The sequence below is a fragment of the Triticum aestivum genome, chromosome 1B (genome assembly GCF_018294505.1).
Source record: "Triticum aestivum cultivar Chinese Spring chromosome 1B, IWGSC CS RefSeq v2.1, whole genome shotgun sequence".
NCBI classification, from domain to species: domain Eukaryota; kingdom Viridiplantae; phylum Streptophyta; class Magnoliopsida; order Poales; family Poaceae; genus Triticum; species Triticum aestivum.
The window spans coordinates 657,799,555-657,817,060 of NC_057795.1; the positions used below are offsets into that span (position 1 = coordinate 657,799,555).

The 17,506-nt window shown below is 41.5% G+C and overlaps 2 protein-coding genes across 9 annotated transcripts in view; one reads left to right on the plus strand and one right to left on the minus strand.

The window, feature by feature from the left end:
* LOC123145867 (uncharacterized) overlaps nt 1–9,435 on the plus strand; it is a 58,390-nt gene extending 48,955 nt beyond the window's left edge. Inside the window, exons 10-11 of the mRNA XM_044565379.1 lie at nt 8,521–9,017; nt 9,139–9,435. Coding sequence (XP_044421314.1) covers nt 8,521–9,017; nt 9,139–9,248 — 607 coding nt within the window. The 3' untranslated portion in view covers nt 9,249–9,435. The remainder of the gene's footprint in view (nt 1–8,520; nt 9,018–9,138) is intronic.
* LOC123145872 (uncharacterized) lies at nt 684–5,986 on the minus strand. Of its 8 annotated transcripts, XR_006472525.1 has the most exons (7): nt 5,335–5,986; nt 5,134–5,220; nt 3,170–3,389; nt 2,938–3,085; nt 2,110–2,177; nt 1,782–1,860; nt 684–1,146 (listed from the first exon to the last, which is right to left on the minus strand). XR_006472525.1 is itself a non-coding variant. In XM_044565385.1 (4 exons), exons 1-3 carry the CDS (start codon nt 5,464–5,466, stop codon nt 3,242–3,244), a joined length of 357 nt encoding a protein of 118 aa, XP_044421320.1. In that variant the 5' UTR covers nt 5,467–5,986; the 3' UTR covers nt 684–2,177; nt 2,938–3,241. The 8 variants fall into 8 exon arrangements, 1 of the variants encoding a protein (XP_044421320.1); XR_006472515.1 differs by having other exon boundaries at nt 684–1,860; XR_006472521.1 differs by having other exon boundaries at nt 1,782–2,177.
* Nucleotides 9,436–17,506: the final 8,071 nt, after the last annotated feature.

Consider the following 17,506-nt stretch of genomic DNA (forward strand, 5'->3'; position numbering starts at 1 on the left):
TTAGTGGTCTGGTGGTTGTCGCGTCTCCTTTGGAACAATTGGGTCGCGAGTTCGATCCCATGTCCGCATCTTTTTTTTTCAAATTTATCGAAACACAAGCGGTGCAGGTTGCGCTGCGAACAAATACTAATGGGCCGAGCCCAGCTAACGCGCTGCAGCTGCCGGTTTGCAGAAACAGCTGTAACCGGCGCCTGTGGCGCCAAATAGCAAATTCCATGCTGCCAGCTCAAAAGGTGTACATTTCTATTCCCCTCTTTTATCTACTAGATCGGCAACGCGCCTTGGCGCGAGGGTGCCGGTCCAACCGATATGTCCAAACAGCTATAGACCAAACCGCATGACGAATTAGTAGGAAGGCAAGTTTAGCATATGTAACAGGACAACAACCTGCAGGGGTGCGGCAAAACGCGTGTTGCATTAGTGAGGGGGTTGTCAGTGAGAGATGTGGATAGAAAAAATACGGATTGTCCTATGACTGTGCAGTGAACTAATCATGCAAATTGTATTATGAATGTGTCTAACAGTCAAGTGACTTTGTGCACAAAATACAGATCAAACAATATAAACAATGCAGATATGCTTTTACAACAGGCGAATAAACTTCTAATATATAACAAAACAACATAATCAAAGAGAGGCCATGCAAGACAGAAATCAGTGCATATTTGATAGACCGGTTCATCTGTTACTGGAACTGTAGAGTATTTAGATGATTGCTAATAATAGTATGTCGCTGCAGAAGGACATCAAGGTCACTCACAGCAGCAGGGCCATCAACACAACCAACAGGCACTGTAGGCCAAACCAACGTCGCAGCTAAAAAGATAAAAGAACTGCAGAGCGAGCAAGCTACCTGTAAATTGACATACACTCATAATTATAGTCCTACATTACAAGCCCATACAAACTCTGTAAAAAGAAAAAGCGTAGAAAGCGTCCTTCTTGTAAAGCGAGAAAGAATCTACACCGTCTTGAGCCCAAAAAACCTCCTCATAGTCAGAGAATCGCTTCCAGGCACATCAATTTCGAGTTCGACTCCTCCGAGCACGACCCCATCATCCATGATCACTCTCAAGTACAAATGGAACGACAACACCGGGAGGCAACCACATCCAACATATGTATATAGGAACCACAGCAAACATCCTGCCACCCACAAAATATAACCCGGAATAAGCCCACTCACTGAACTGAACAAATGCTTTGAGAGAACGACAACATTTCATGATCTTTTTAACTGATCTAAGCAACCTGACAGTTCATCAGAACTAATTTCAGTCAACCAAGATTATGTCATAACTAAAATCACAAGTGCACCTCAAAATCAAAGTATCCATGTGCAATCAGAGAGAAGCAACAGACTGCTCTTTTATCTTATATTTCTCATATGACAATCTGACATGCTGATGCTGTTTTTGTAATCAGCACAATATCGCATATCAATGAACATGAAAATAAAAAATATGGGCGATGGGCGTAGATAATATGCACAAACAACAATGGGATTCTGGGAATCAAATCAAAAGAAATGGGGGAGGGATTAAATCAGCATGATAGTTTGTCATGCTAATGTTGTTTTTGTATTCGGTAAAATATCGCATATCAATATATGTTTTTATGTCCCTAAAAAATTGTCAGATGAACTACACAGCAGAAGCAGTTTTAGCTAACATAAGAATACACCATCATTAGCTATACAGGTGTACAACCTCGATAATTAAAACATCACCATCTTTCTCTAGTTTACAACATAATTATATTACTGAGTATGATTTACTCACCTGATATAGATCACAATTGAGTCCAATATACTCGAGAAATATTTTGAGATGAGCACAGAAAATTGGATCGAATCGATCGCTGAGTCGTTGCATGGAGCCAAGACGGAAATCAGTACTTGCAATCAGCTTGGGAATCAGTTGCTCATGCTCAAGAAATTATTCTTTTTTTCTAAGCCAAAAAGGTGCACAATCCGAACCATGGTAATAAAGTATTTTTTCTAACCAATTATGAATGAGACTGAGAGCATCAAAATAGATCTACATATACTCTTCCTAATTTTATTTTCTTCTACTAAATCAACATAGAATAGCAATAGGAGGAGCTTACCCATCTTGTTCTTCCCAACAGCTCTAGAGGACTGCATCTCTGCCCCTAGGGACCCGATCCCCCCAACCCTGCAAATGAACATATCATATCATATCCGACCCCCATTTGTATAAAAAAAATAGTAGTATATTTGAGAAAAGAACACAAGATAAAACATCATTTGAAACCCATGTATAAGCAGGAGGTCAGCCATTTTCACTGTCTCTCCGGCGGTTAAAGACTGAAAGGGAAGCAGCTCATCCACTGTTTTGCTGGCATTGGAGCAACCAGACGCAAGAACTACCAAAGGCACTGCTACCATCAGGATAAAACTGTAGAACTTGAAAGATGCCGTTATGGCTGCAGATATATAGGATATTTGCAATGTGATTATGTTACGGGCAATATTTAATTAGATTGTATGTCTCTTAACTTATTTCGTGTTACCTTCTTGTAATTAGAAATTGCCACTGTAGCCTCAACTATTGTGTCCTGGGCATATTAACAGCAAATTTGAACACACACACACACAAGAGAGAGAGAGAGAGAGAGAGAGAGAGAGAGGGAGGGAGGGAGGGAGGCTACACTGGCACACAGGAAAGGCAACAGTCATATGCATCCGCATGTTTTTTACACAAGCAAGCAATCAAACCACTTGCCCCGAATAAATTTTTTCTGTTCTTCTAGCTGTAGTACGCTAATCAAGCATATGTTTGGGGGAATAATTCTATGGACTATTGACTCACTTTCCTAGCATTGCTCGTCAGATTCAGAGGCATTTAAATTACAACAATGGAAATCTGAACTTAATAATAATCAAAAGGATTGAGAGAGAAGGGAGCATCTTACCAGTTGAAAGATATGCAAGAGTATGGCTTTGCCCAGGCCGTATTCTTCCACAACACCACCTCCTCCTGTGGTTGTGTGCAGCTACCCGCCAGAGAACGTGTCTAGCGAAATCTGCCCGTCATGTGATTCTTTTGACAGTACAAACCAACTGTTGCAAAATCCAAGCAAAAAGAAGTCTCAAATCGGGTGAAAATAGAGGAAGGCACTAACCGTGAAAGGATCCGTGATGAACCTGGGATACACGAGCACATTGCCGTTGACGGCCTCGAGGTACTTAAGCCCGGCGTCGAACACGGTGCCGCCCTCATCCCCTGCCGCCCCGTCTGGCATCAAACCCGGCGCTGCCCTTGTCGCCCTCGCCCCGCGTCGCCACGACGGAGATGGGGAAGATGAAGACCCGGGGCGAGGAGACCGAGATGAGCGCGTCGAGGCCCCGTCCAAACTGAAACAAGCTATCAAGCAGAAAGTAAAAACCAAGAAATAAAACAAGGCAAACCAATAAACAGAACATGGCATATACAAAAGCAACCTGCAATGTGGTGATTCTACTTCAAACCTGAAAATGGCAACAAAACCTAGAATGGCAAATATCCTTGAGATTGCTAGATTTTACTCAGCTCTGATTAGACATGATTTTAAAATTTTAGAATTGATAAATGATGACACGCAAAATATATGTGATACCAAATCTGATCCTCGGCGACTTCGAGGATATCAAAAAATATACCATTTCATGATTTAGATTGATTTTAGCTATTTGCCATGGCTCAACGTGGTGATCACTTCTTTGTATGGACCAATTTTTCAATTTTGTAATGAGAGGGGGAGGTTCAAGGAGAGGGTGAAGTTTCTGTTCATGTTGGGATAGAGCAGAAGCACCCTATGCATAGCAGGTGGCTTACAAAATTTTGTTTCATTCTGCAGCACAACAATTCTCTATCATTACTTGCAAACAAAGTTGCAACAGAAAGATTCACTTTCTGCTTAGCATGTCTGCATGGAATTTCCTACATAATTTTCCTGGACTCAGGCAATGACATGTAATAATTAAGTAGACAATTTAAGTGGACTAATTTTAGTAGCCCAGATACGAAAACAATTAAATAACAAGCAATAGGAAACAATTAAAAGCCTGATCCAGAACTACAGCTAAACTGGAGCGAGCAGTAGATTTCTTAGTCTGGCAAAATCTGATTTGGTAGTGCTTATACATCAAAAAATGTTTATCGAGAGAAAAACTATGTGATGCAGTATTTACACAATCCAATATTTTCATATAGGGTCAGCACCAAAGAAACAATTCTGATGCACTGAGATAAACAATTCCAATGTACTTGTTCATATGAATGTTTGGGTGTTTCCACGAGCATGTTTGGGTGTTCTTACAATGCTGAAATTCTATTATTAAGACCAGTGCAATAAGCCATTAACCGACAATTTTATTTATTATTCTATCATAATGGCTCTACTATCCAAGAGCTATCACTCCCCTAATTTTCTGTCTCGGAGAAGATGCACATTGGTCCATCAAAATAAAACACTAAAGCCTGGAGCTCGTTAGGAGGCAGTGATATATATAAGCCCAACATGCAGCTAGCCGAAGACCACCTAAAGAAGGGACCATAGTACCATATAGTTGGAGTTGAATCATTGAGTTACATGCCTGGGATTTGAATGGGACTCTAGATAATTCCCTGGGTTCAGAACAAGGCGCCTATACCTCCCCTCTTGTAGAAATTTACTCTTTATAATTCACTTCATCAAGTTCTAGCTATCTCTCTCCCAAATTGAGGGATGGGGCAGCAAATATTCATATGCTCTTGGCAAACCATCAAGTTTAGTAATAATAAGTAATACAAAGCAGGCAACATTTAGTAAACAAAATCCTTAAAAGCAGCGCTCACTGAAGCATATTACTGCATAACCAGTGGGCTGGGTTGGGATTGTAGTACGCCGTAGTCAAGATAGTCAGCGGATTTGACGAAGTCCAACTATCTAATTAGTAGGCATGGAAGGGCCACACTAATTTGTAATTTCCCCAACCGTAGACATGTATGCGACTTCTAACAAGGAATCATGGGAGCCAAATATAGGATTGTACACCGACTCCTATGGCTCAAACATTTAGAAATTGAAAAGCAAATCTCAAGATCCCTTGTACGAACAAAAGATAGCAACAAGGAGAAGAGAGACAACCTGAGTTAACTTATAGGAGCAGCACACACTCCTGAAACCAGATTGAACAATCCTTGAAATCTCTAACACCACCAGTAGAGAACCCACCTGCAACATGAGCATAGGAATCAAGAATGAGACGAAATTGGGGAGCAACAAAAGGGAAAAGGAAAACGGAACGGCACCAATCCTTCCCACTCTCGCCGGCCTCCTTCCTCTCACCTGCAGGTCCACTCCACCACGACGGCACCGCTCTAGCCTCGCTGCTCCTTCCTCCCACCGTGGTTCTTCCCTTCTCCTCGGCCTTGGCCGTGAAGACCTCACCGGCGGGGCCCTGATCTGCGGGGAGAGCATGGGAGGAGGGCGCGGGCCCGGCCTTCCCAGCCTCTCGGCCGCCCGCACAGACGCAAGCTCTGTTCCACCGCCACGGACTCTCCTCCACCATGGCGAGCTCCCGCCACCGCGTCCCCTCCTCCTCCACGGCCTCCCTTGGCCACGTTCTCTCCTCCTCCACGAGCCCCGCTCCTCCTCTGCATCCCCTCCGCCGTAGCCTCTCCACCGTGAGTGAGGGGACTTGGACGGTGGCAGCCAGCGGGTGGAGGACACGCACCGCTTCCCGCTGTCCACCCCTGCTCTCCATGGAGACGACCTGCCCTAGCCGCGGGGAGGGGTCGCGCGCGAGCGCTCGCGGCCGTGAGGAGCGGATCTGGCCGGAGTGCAGTGGTGCCGGCGAGCTCGGCGGCTGGAGAGGAACGGGGAGGTGAGGAGGGTAGCGAGGCGGCGGCCGCAGGGCCTGCTAGGTAGCGGCGGCTAGGGTTGGGAGGGGAAGGAGAGGGAGCTGCGCGAGGAAGAGGATCGGGATGCTGCGCGAGTGCGGGAGGAGCTGTCCACGGGAGGTGTTGGTTTTTATATGCCATGTGTGAAATGACGCAAATGCCCTTGGCGGGGCATGGGAATTACACGCGGTGGCACGAGATTAAAAATATCCGACGGTTCGGGTTGCTCCATGAAATATCTGACGGCTTGTGTCACTCGTGATCGAGATCGAACGGCTTAAACCTCATCAAGGAAACGATCGGACGGCCGAGAGTCGCTAATCGCTGAGGAGCCTTGTGCATCCACTCGTCTCTTATTTCTGGATTTATAGGTCATCGTTAGACCAGGCCCACCATGCACATGCAAAGGACGCATGCATGGTTCTGTTTTTCTCTTTCTATTGCTCATGATACATACTATAACATGCATGTCTCTCACATTATCTCTCCTCTTTCCATCTCTAAATCCATCACTTTTAATTCTCTTTTCACTATTTTGATTGTTCATATCTTCAAAACAAAAATTTTGTTTTTGAAACTTTATATATATTTGAACTCCTGTAGCCAATACCTTCAGAACAAGATCAATCTTGAATACATTCAAACAAGTTTAAATTTCAACGTTGGAAATGAGTGAAATCAGCTTTCTAAAAATAGTGGAAATATGATCTTTGAATTGGATGAGACCATTTTTAAAAAATGACTGAAATATGTTTTTATACACATTACACATTTCTGGGTGTGAAATACGTGAAACTTGTTATTTCAGAATTTTTAAACTAGTCATGTAAAACATGTGAAACTAATTATATCAAACTTTTTTTAAACGAGTGAAATATGATTTACGAAACAAGTGATTTTTTTTTGAATTTAGTCAAATATGTTTTTTGAAATATTCGAAATCAGTTATTTGCTTTGAGTGAAATCAGCTTTCTAAAAAAAAGTGAAATATGAGCTTTGAATTGGGCGAGACCAATTCTTTAATATGAGCGAAATATGTTTTTCATACACATGACACATTTTGGGTGTCAAATACATGAAACTTGTTATTTAAGAATTTTGAAACTAGTCATGTAAAACATGTCAAACTAATTATTTCAAACTTTTTTTGAATGAGTGAAATATGGCTTACCAAACAAGTGAAATTGTTTTTTAAATTGAATCAAATAAGTTTTTTGAAATATTTTAAATCAGTTATTTGCTTTGAGTGAAATCAACTTTCTAAAATTAGTTAAATATGATCTTTGAATTGGGTGAGAGCAATTTCTTAAAATGAGTGAAATATGTTTTTCATACACATGACACAATTTTGGGTGTGAAATACGTGAAACTTGTTATTTCAAAATTTCTAAACGAGTGAAATCAGTTTTTCACACTGACTGATATCCATTTTGAACTGAAATATGGAAATGAGTGAAATCTGTTTTCTCAATTTGGTGAAATTATTTTTCTAAAACGAACGACGCCCGTTTTTTCATATGAGTGACATCATTTTTTTAACATAGTGAAATGAGTGAAATCATTTTTTGAAATTAGTGTAGCCAGTTCTTTGAAACAAATGAAATATGTGTTTTCAAATATGTGAAATTGGTGTTTAAATTTGGTTAAATTTATTTTTTTACACGACCCTAATACGTTTTCTGAAATGAATAATATTGTTTCTGTAAATGAGTGAAATATGTGTTTCGGAATAACTGAGACCAGTGTTTCAAAATGAGTGAATATAGTTTTTTGAAATGAGTGAAATCACCTTTTCAAAATGAGTGAAACCAATTCTTTGAAATGACTTAAATATGTGTTTTGATACAAGTGAAATCAGTGTTTTAAAATGAATAAAATTAGTTTTCTAAAATGAGTTAAATCTGTATTTTTGAATGACTCAAATTTGTTTTGTTAATTGTGAAACCAGTTTTTTTTAATTAAGTAAAACAAGTTTTTTGATTTTTTTTTTATAGAAAAGGAGCAGGACCCCCAGCCTCTGCATCTGGACGATGCATGCAGCCACAAGTTTTTTGAAATGAGTTACATCTATTTTTTTGAAATGTCAAAGCGAATGAAACGGTAAAATTCAAACTACGCTAAGATATATTGAAATTGGTCTTGTTTTAAAGAACATGTCTTTAGGAGTTCAAATATGTAAAAATATTAAAAAATAAAACATTTATTAAAAAGATATCAATCATTTAATAGCTAACAAGAAAGTAAAATATTGGTACTATAGGTTGAGTGGTCTGGGAGTGCACATGCATGACTAAATGGAAAGGTTGTGGGGCATGTTCACGTATTGATCAAGTGGTGTCAGACTAGAGATGTATTTCACCTCACAAAAGATTCCTTAGTTTATTAATGTACATTTTGATGTTGACATGGACGGTTCGCCGGTACATCCCGGTTCCGTAAATTTACGTATTCGTAGAGGTCTCGTCATGCCCGATCATCCGCTGTTCACCGTCATGTGCGACACTCAGCGTCATCCAACCGCTGTCGTATGCCTCGTATCTGCCGCCCTCCCTCGTCCGCAAAGCAGATCTTGGTCAGTTAATTACTGAAAGTAACTATAATGAGAAAAATGTGCTTTTTTTTTGTGCTGCAGCTTGCCGAAGGTGCTCATCGACGGGCCTTACGGTGCGCCGGCGCGGGACTACAAGCAGTACGACACCTTGCTACTGGTGGGACACGGCATCCGTGCCACGCCCATGATCTCGATCGTTAAGGATGTCATCACCAACGCTAAGCGGCTCGGTGGGGAAGCTGAGTCCGACAACGGCCACCCCGGCGACTCGAGCGCGTTCCGGACTCGTCGAGCCTACTTCTACTGGGTCTCTCGGGAGCTGGAGTGGTTCCGTGGAGTCATGGACGAGGTGGCTGAGGCGGACGAGAAGCGTATCATCGAGCTCCACAACTATTGCACCACCGTCTACGATGAAGGCGACGCCCGGCAGGCGCTCATCGCTATGCTCGAGTCCCTCAACTATGCCAAGAACGGCGTCGACGTCGTCTCCGACTGCCGCGTCATGACCCACTTCGGCCGCCCAGACTGGCGCCAAATCTACGCGCACATCGCCCTCGAGAACGGGGGAAAACGCGTCGGTCAGTACTAACTACTACTCTACATCTGTTTTGCAATACTACTACGGCCACTTCAGAAATTTTGGGCAGAGTCAAATCTATATATAATTGACAATAACTTTGTGTTTCGTGGATATCACAGGAGTGTTCTACTGCGGCAAGCCGGTGCTGACAAATACGTTGCGTGATCTTGCGAAGGATTTCTCGAGAGATACAAGTACAAAATTTGAGTTCCACAAGAAAAACTTCTAGTTTTGTGAGGCTGGTCATAGTGGGGAGTAACTTAGAGTAGTAACATGCATACGTTACTACTCTATGTTACTATCCTTATAGTGGGAAGCGTTATATATGTAGTAACATACACACGTTTATTTATTGTTTTGTAGACTCATTTTGCATTGGAAAGCGTTATGTGATGGTAACATATTAGGTTACTCTATTTGCCTCTCTCCTCATTAACTACTTGCCATATCAACATTTTTGCTTATGTGGCATTTATGTTACTACCTATATCACTCCCACTATGATCAGCCTCAGGCATATCCACCCGCAGGAAGTTTCCCTTTTTGCTGAAATCATGTTAAATTAATGCATACCAAGTACTCCCTCGTCCCATTCTAAAAAAAGAAAGTACTCCCTCGTTCACTATTATAAGAAGTTCTGGCATTTTTTCTGAATCGGATGTTATAAATGTGTTTAATTGTGTTCGTCCAGTCGTATCAACTCGTATGTAGTGTATATTTAAATATCCAAAATGTCTTATAACAATAAACAGAGAGAGCGCCAAATTACCATGGTATATATTTTTTACTAGTAAAAGGAAAGTTGGTCCTAAATTTTTGTTGAGCGTTGCTGTACACACGGCACTGTTCAGCCGATCCTTGGATCATCCTATCCAACCGTGCATGCATGGGACAAAGTGTGTTGGAAATATGAGAAATTTATCATATGATTTAATCCATAGAAATACTAAACAAAACATGACTTATAGCAGAGATGAAACATGTTATGTAATTTATAGAGAGAAGGCAAATAGCATCTAAACATGTGAACTAGAACAGAACATATATCGAACAAATACTAGAAGAAGGAACTCTACCAGGATCTCGAACAAAAAGAATCCAAACACGTACCGAGCTACGGTAGTAGCAGTGGTGTTGGCGTTGATATTGTCGCCCATGTCATCGAAGAGGTTGTCAACATCAGGGAAGAAATCATCGTTAGGGAAGTGGTCGTCGGCGTCCGTGATGAACATGTCAGTAGTCGCGCAGAGCGCTCCCCCAAAACCTTATCACCCTTCTCCCGTATAGGACTCAAAGAGGTGGGTTTTCGGAGGCTTACTGTCCCGATCCGCGGCTCACGCCTGTGACGCCCCCGGTTATAAGCATGCACTAATCATACACGCATCATGCATGATCACGAATAGTGGCTCACATCAATACCACAACACAATTCTATGACACAAATTTAAACATAAAACTTTATATTACAAGCCAGGGCCACGAGGACCCATAATACACAAGTCACCAAAGCAAATATTATCTGAGTAGAGACATAGTTAGGCAAGTTTTGCCTTAAGAAGGTTGAGCCAAAACAACGCCTCTACATCGAAAGGTGAAGCCTCCTGCCTCGGACTTCCGGACTACTCCTGGTCATGGACCTCCACGTAGTATGCACCACCAGGATAACCTACATTCGAGGTGCTACTAGCTGTTGCAGCAACCCGGTTGGATGAAAAAGAGTAGCAAAGCAACTATTTGTACTCATCGAAAGTATCGACAAGACTTACATCGGATCTATACTAGATATGCATCAATATCAAAGGAAATGCGTAGTATATGTGGACTAAACTGCAGAAATGCTAGAATAAAGGGGAGAAGTTCATCCTATCAAAGACTACATCTTTGAGCAGTAGAAGAGAGGAGCGTGTATAGTATCAACTTCCACAAACATAAAGCAATAACCTGCCCAGAGATTCTCTCCTCGTCATCCTGTGAGCAAGCGATCTCCGGGGGTATCTGCCTGTTGTCTGTGTGTGTTTAATTAAGTATCCGATTTTAGTTGTTAGAGGTCGGGATACAACTCCAAGTCGTCCTGTTACCATGGACATGGCTAGTCGAATAGATTACTTCCCTACATGGGTGCACCACATTACCCGATACACTCGATTACCTCTGGTCGGACACACTTTTCTGGGTCATGCCCGACCTCGGGCAATCGACATGCCATAGTCCTAGCTAGGCTTTCTAGAGAGGTCACACACCGGTCTAAATCCTAAGCGCAAAGGGGTCATTGGACAATCTGAAGGAAATATGCCCTAGAGGCAATAATAAAGTTATTATTTATTTCCTTATTTCATGATAAATGTTTATTATGTTGGGGAACGTAGTAATTTCAAAAAATTTCCTACGCACACGCAAGATCATGGTGATGGCATAGCAACGAGAGGGGAGAGTATTGTCCACGTACCCTCGTAGATCGTAAGCGGAAGCGTTATGACAACGCGGTTGATGTAGTCGTACGTCTTCACGATCCGACCGATCCAAGTACCGAACGTACGGCACCTCCGAGTTCAGCACACGTTCAGCTCGATGACGATCCCCGGACTCCAATCCAGCAAAGTGTCGGGGATGAGTTCCGTCAGCACGACGGCGTGGTGACGATGATGATGTTCTACCGGCGCAGGGCTTCGCCTAAACTCCGCGACGATATGACCGAGGTGGAATATGGTGGAGGGGGGCACCGCACACGGCTAAGGAACGATCCGTAGATCAACTTGTGTGTTGTTGTGTCTAGAGGTGCCCCCCTGCCCCCGTATATAAAGGAGCAAGGGGGAGGGGGCGGCCAGCCTAGGAGGGGGCGCGCCAAGTGTGGAGTCCTACTAGGACTCCCTAGTCCTAGTAGGATTCCACCTCCCTTGTTGGAGTAGGAGAAGGGGAAAGAGGGGGAGAGGAATAAGGAAAAGGGGGCTGCGCCCCTTGTCCAATTCGGACCAGAGGGGGGGTGCAGGCCTCCTTCCTTTTGGCCTCTCTCCTCTATTCCCGTATGGCCCAATAAGGCCCATATACTCCCCGGCGAATTCCCGTAACTCTCCGGAACTCTGAAAAATACCCGAATCACTTGGAACCTTTCTGAACTCCGAATATAGTCGTCCAATATATCGATCTTTACGTCTCGACCATTTCGAGACTCCTCGTCATGTCCCCGATCTCATCCGGGACTCCGAACTCCTTCGGTACATCAAAACTCATAAACTCATAATATAACTGTCATCGAAACCTTAAGTGTGCGGACCCTACGGGTTCGAGAACAATGTAGACATGACCTAGAACTATTCTCGGTCAATAACCAATAGCGGAACCTGGATGCTCATATTGACTCCCACATATTCTACGAAGATCTTTATCGGTCAAACCGCATAACAACATACGTTGTTCCCTTTGTCATCGGTATGTTACTTGCCCGAGATTCGATCGTCGGTATCCAATACCTAGTTCAATCTCGTTACCGGCAAGTCTCTTTACTCGTTACGTAATGCATCATTCCGTAACTAACTCATTAGCTACATTGCTTGCAAGGCTTATAGTGATGTGCATTACCGAGAGGGCCCAGAGATACCTCTCCGACAATCGAAGTGACAAAACCTAATCTCGAAATACGCCAACCCAACATGTACCTTTGGAGACACCTGTAGTACTCCTTTATAATCACCCAATTACGTTGTGACGTTTGGTAGCACCCAAAGTGTTCCTCCGGTAAACGGGAGTTGCATAATCTCATAGTTACAGGAACATGTATAAGTCATGAAGAAAGCAATAGCAACATACTAAACGATCAAGTGCTAGGCTAACGGAATGGGTCATGTCAATCACATCATTCTCCTAATGATGTGATCCCATTAATCAAATAACAACACATGTCTATGGTTAGGAAACATAACCATCTTTGATTAATGAGCCAGTCAAGTAGAGGCATACTAGTGACTATATGTTTGTCTATGTATTCACACATGTATCATGTTTCCGGTTAATACAATTCTAGCATGAATAATAAACATTTATCATGAAATAAGGAAATAAATAATAACTTTATTATTGCCTCTAGGGCATATTTCCTTCAGTCTCCCACTTGCACTAGAGTCAATAATCTAGTTCATATCATCATGTGATTCAACACTAATATTCACATCTGTATGTGATTAACACCCATAGTTCACATCGTCATGTGACCAATACCCAAAGGGTTTACTAGAGTCAATAATCTAGTTCACATCGCTATGTGATTAACACCCAAAGAGTACTAAGGTATGATCATGTTTTGCTCGTGAGAGAAGCTTAGTCAACGGGTCTGTCACATTTAGAGCCGTATGTATTTTGCAAATATTCTATGTCTACAATGCTCTGCACGGAGCTACTCTAGCTAATTGCTCCCACTTTCAATATGTATCCAGATTGAGACTTAGAGTCATCTGGATCAGTGTAAAAAGCTTGCATCGATGTAACTCTTTACGACGGGCTCTTTTATCACCTCCATAATCGAGAAATATTTCCTTAGTCCTCACTAAGGATGTTCTTGACCAATGTCCAGTGATCTACTCCTAGATCACTATTGTACTCCCTTGCCAAATTCAGAGCAAGGTATACAATAGGTCTGGTACATAGCATAGCATACTTTATAGAACCTATGACTGAGGCATAGAGAATGACTTTTCATTCTTCTTTCTATTTTCTGCCGTGGTCGGGCTTTGAGTCTTACTCAATTTCACACCTTGTAACACAGGCAAGAAACCTTTTCTTTGACTGTTCCATTTTGAACTACTCCAAAATCTTGTGAAGGTATGTACTCATTGAAAAACTTATCAAGTGTCTTGATCTATCTCTATAGATCTTGATGCTCAATATGTAAGTAGCTTCACTGAGGTCTTTCTTTTAAAGAACTCCTTTCAAATACTCCTTTATGCTTTCCAGAAAAATTCTACATCATTTCTGATCAACAATATGTTATTCACATATACTTATCAGAAATGTTGTAGTGCTCCCACTCACTTTCTTGTAAATACAGGCTTCTCCAAAAGTCTGTATAAAACCATATGCTTTGATCAAACTATCAAAGCGTTTATTCCAACTCCGAGATGCTTGCACCAGTCCATAGATGGATCGCTGGAGCTTGCACATTTTGTTAGCTCCTTTAGGATTGAGAAAACCTTCTGGTTGCATCATATGCAACTCTTCTTTAATAAATCCATTAAGGAATGCAGTTTTGACATCCATTTGCCAGATTTCATAAAATGTGGCAATTGCTAACATGATTCGGACAGACTTAAGCATCGCTACAGTTGAGAAAATCTCATTGTAGTCAACACCTTGAACTTGTCGAAAACCTTTTTTGTGACAAGTCGAGCTTTGTAGATAGTAACACTACTATCAGTGTCCGTCTTCCTATTGAAGATCCATTTATTTAACATGGCTTGCTGATCATCGAGCAAGTCAATCAAAGTCCATACTTTGTTCTCATACATGGATCCTATCTCAGATTTCATGGCCTCAAGCCATTTCGCGGAATCTGGGCTCATCATCGCTTCATCATAGTTCGTAGGTTCATCATGGTCTAGTAACATGACTTCCAGAACATGATTACCGTACCACTCTGGTGCGGATCTTACTCGGGAAGACCTACGAGGTTTGGTAGCAACTTGATCTAAAGTTTCATGATCATCATTATTAAGTTCCTCACTAATTGGTGTAGGAATCACTGGAACTGATTTCTGTGATGAACTACTTTCCAATAAGGGAGAAGGTACAATTACCTCATCAAGTTCTACTTTCCTCCCACTCACTTCTTTCGAGAGAAACTCCTTCTCTAGAAAGGATCCATTTTAGCAACGAATAACTTGCCTTCGGATCTGTGATAGAAGGTGTACCCAATAGTTTCCTTTAGGTATTCTATGAAGATGCACTTCTCCGATTTGGGTTCGAGCTTATCAGGTTTGAAAAAAACTTTTCCATATAAGCATCGCAACTCCAAACTTTAAGAAACGACAGTTTAGGTTTACTGCTAAACCATAGTTCATACGGTGTCGTCTCAACGGATTTAGATGGTGCCCTATTTAAATGTGAATGCAGCTGTCTCTAATGCATAACCCCAAAACGATAGTGGTAAACCGATAAGAGACATCATAGATCGCACCATATCTAGTAAAGTACGATTACGACGTTTGGACACACCATTACATTGTGGTGTTCCAGGTGGCGTGAGTTGCGAAACTATTTCACATTGTTTCAAATGAAGACCAAACTCATAACTCAAATATTTGTCTCCACGATCAGATCATAGAAACTTTATTTTCTTGTTACGATGATTTTTCCACTTCACTCTGAAATTCTTTGAACTTTTCAACTATTTCAAACTTATGTTTCATCAAGAAGATATACGCATATCTGCTCAAATCATCTGTGAAGGTCAGAAAATAATGATACTTGCCACGAGCATCAACACTCGTTGGATCGCATACATCGGTATGTATTATTTCCAACAAGTCAGTAGCTCGTTCCATTGTTCCGGAGAACGGAGTTTTAGTCATCTTGCCCAAAAAGCACGGTTCGCAAGCATCAAATGATTCATAATCAAGTGATTCCAAAAGCCCATCAGTATGGAGTTTCTTCATGCGCTTTACACCAATATGACCTAAACTGCAGTGCCACAAATAAGTTTCACTATCATTATTAACTTTACATCTTTTGGTTTCAATATTATGAATATGTGTATCACACGATCGAGATCCAACAAACCATTTTCATTGGGTGTATGACCATAGAAGGTTTTATTCATGTAAACAGAACAATAATTATTCTCTAAATTACATGAATAACTGTATTGCAATAAACATGATCAAATCATATTCATGCTCAACACAAACGCTAAATAACATTTATTTAGTTTTAACACTAATCTCGAAAATATAGGGAGTGTGTGATGATGATCATATCAATCTTGGAACTACTTTCAACACTCATCGTCACTTCCCCTTTAACTAGTTTCTGTTTATTCTGTAACTCCTGTTTCGAGTTACTAATCTTAGCAACTGAACAAGTATCAAATACTCAGGGCTACTATAAACACTAGTAAGGTACACATCAATAACCTGTATATCAAATATACCCTTGTTCACTTTGCCATCCTTCTTATCCACCAAATATTCAGGGTATTTCCGTTTCCAGTGACCATTTCCTTTGCAGTGTAAGCACTCAGTTTCAGGCTTTGGTTTCGCTTTGGGCTTCTTCGTGGGAGTGACAACTTGCTTGTCATTCTACTTGAAGTTCCCTTTCTTTCCCTTTGCCCTTTTCTTGAAACTAGTGATCTTGTCAACCATCAACACTTGATGCTCTTTCTTGATTTCTACCTTCGTCGATTTCAACATCACGAAGAGCTCGGGGATCGTTTTCATCATCCCTTGTATACTATAGTTCATCACGAAGTTCTAGTAACTTAGTGATGGTGACTAGAGAATTCTGTCAATCATTATCTTATCTGGAAGATTAACTCCCACTTGATTCAAGCGATTGAAGTACCCAGACAATCTGAGCACATGCTCACTAGTTGAGCGATTCTCCTCCATCTTTTAGCTATAGAACTTGTTGGATACTTCATATCTCTCAACTCGGGTATTTGCTTGAAATATTAACTTCAACTCCTGGAACATCTCATATGGTCCATGACGTTCAAAAATGTCTTTGAAGTCCCGATTCTAAGCCGTTAAGTATGGTGCACTAAACTATCAAGTAGTCATCATATTGAGCTAGCCAAACGTTCATAACGTCTGCATTTGCTCCTGCAATAGGTCTGTCACCTAGCGGTGCATTAAGGACATAATTCTTCTGTGCAGCAATGAGGATAAACCTCAGATCACGGATCCAATCCGCATCATTGCTACTAACATTTTTCAATACAATTTTCTCTAGGAACACATATAAAAACATAGGGAAGCAAAAACATAGGGAAGCAACAACGCGAGCTATTGATCTACAACATAATTTGCAAAATACTACCAGGACTAAGTTCATGATAAATTAAAGTTCAATTAATCATATTACTTAAGAACTCCCACTTAGATAGATATCCCTCTAATCTTCTAAGTGATTACGTGATCCATATTAACTACACCATGTCCGATCGTCACGTGAGATGGAGTAGTTTCAACGGTGAACATCACTATGTTGATCATATCTACTATATGATTCACGCTCGACCTTTTGGTCTCCGTGTTCCAAGGCCATATCTGTTATATGCTAGGCTCATCAAGTTTAACCTGAGTATTCCGCGTGCGCAACTGTTTTGCACCCGTTGTATATGAACGTAGAGCTTATCACACCCGATCATCACGTGGTGTCTGGGCACGACGAACTTTGGCAACGGTGCATACTCAGGGAGAACACTTCTTGATAATTTTTAGTGAGAGATCATCTTAAAATGCTACCGTCAATCAAAGCAAGATAAGATGCATAAAGGATAAA

Coding starts and splice junctions, on each gene's coding strand:
- LOC123145872 (XM_044565385.1), bottom strand. CDS start 5,466: ATGCTCTCCCCGCAGATCAGGGCCCCGCCGGTGAGGTCTTCACGGCCA. Junction 5,221..5,334: donor GTGGTGGAGTGGACCTGCAG/GTGAGAGGAAGG, acceptor CTCATGTTGCAG/GTGGGTTCTCTACTGGTGGT. Junction 3,380..5,133: donor GCTCCTATAAGTTAACTCAG/GTTGTCTCTCTT, acceptor AGCTTGTTTCAG/TTTGGACGGGGCCTCGACGC.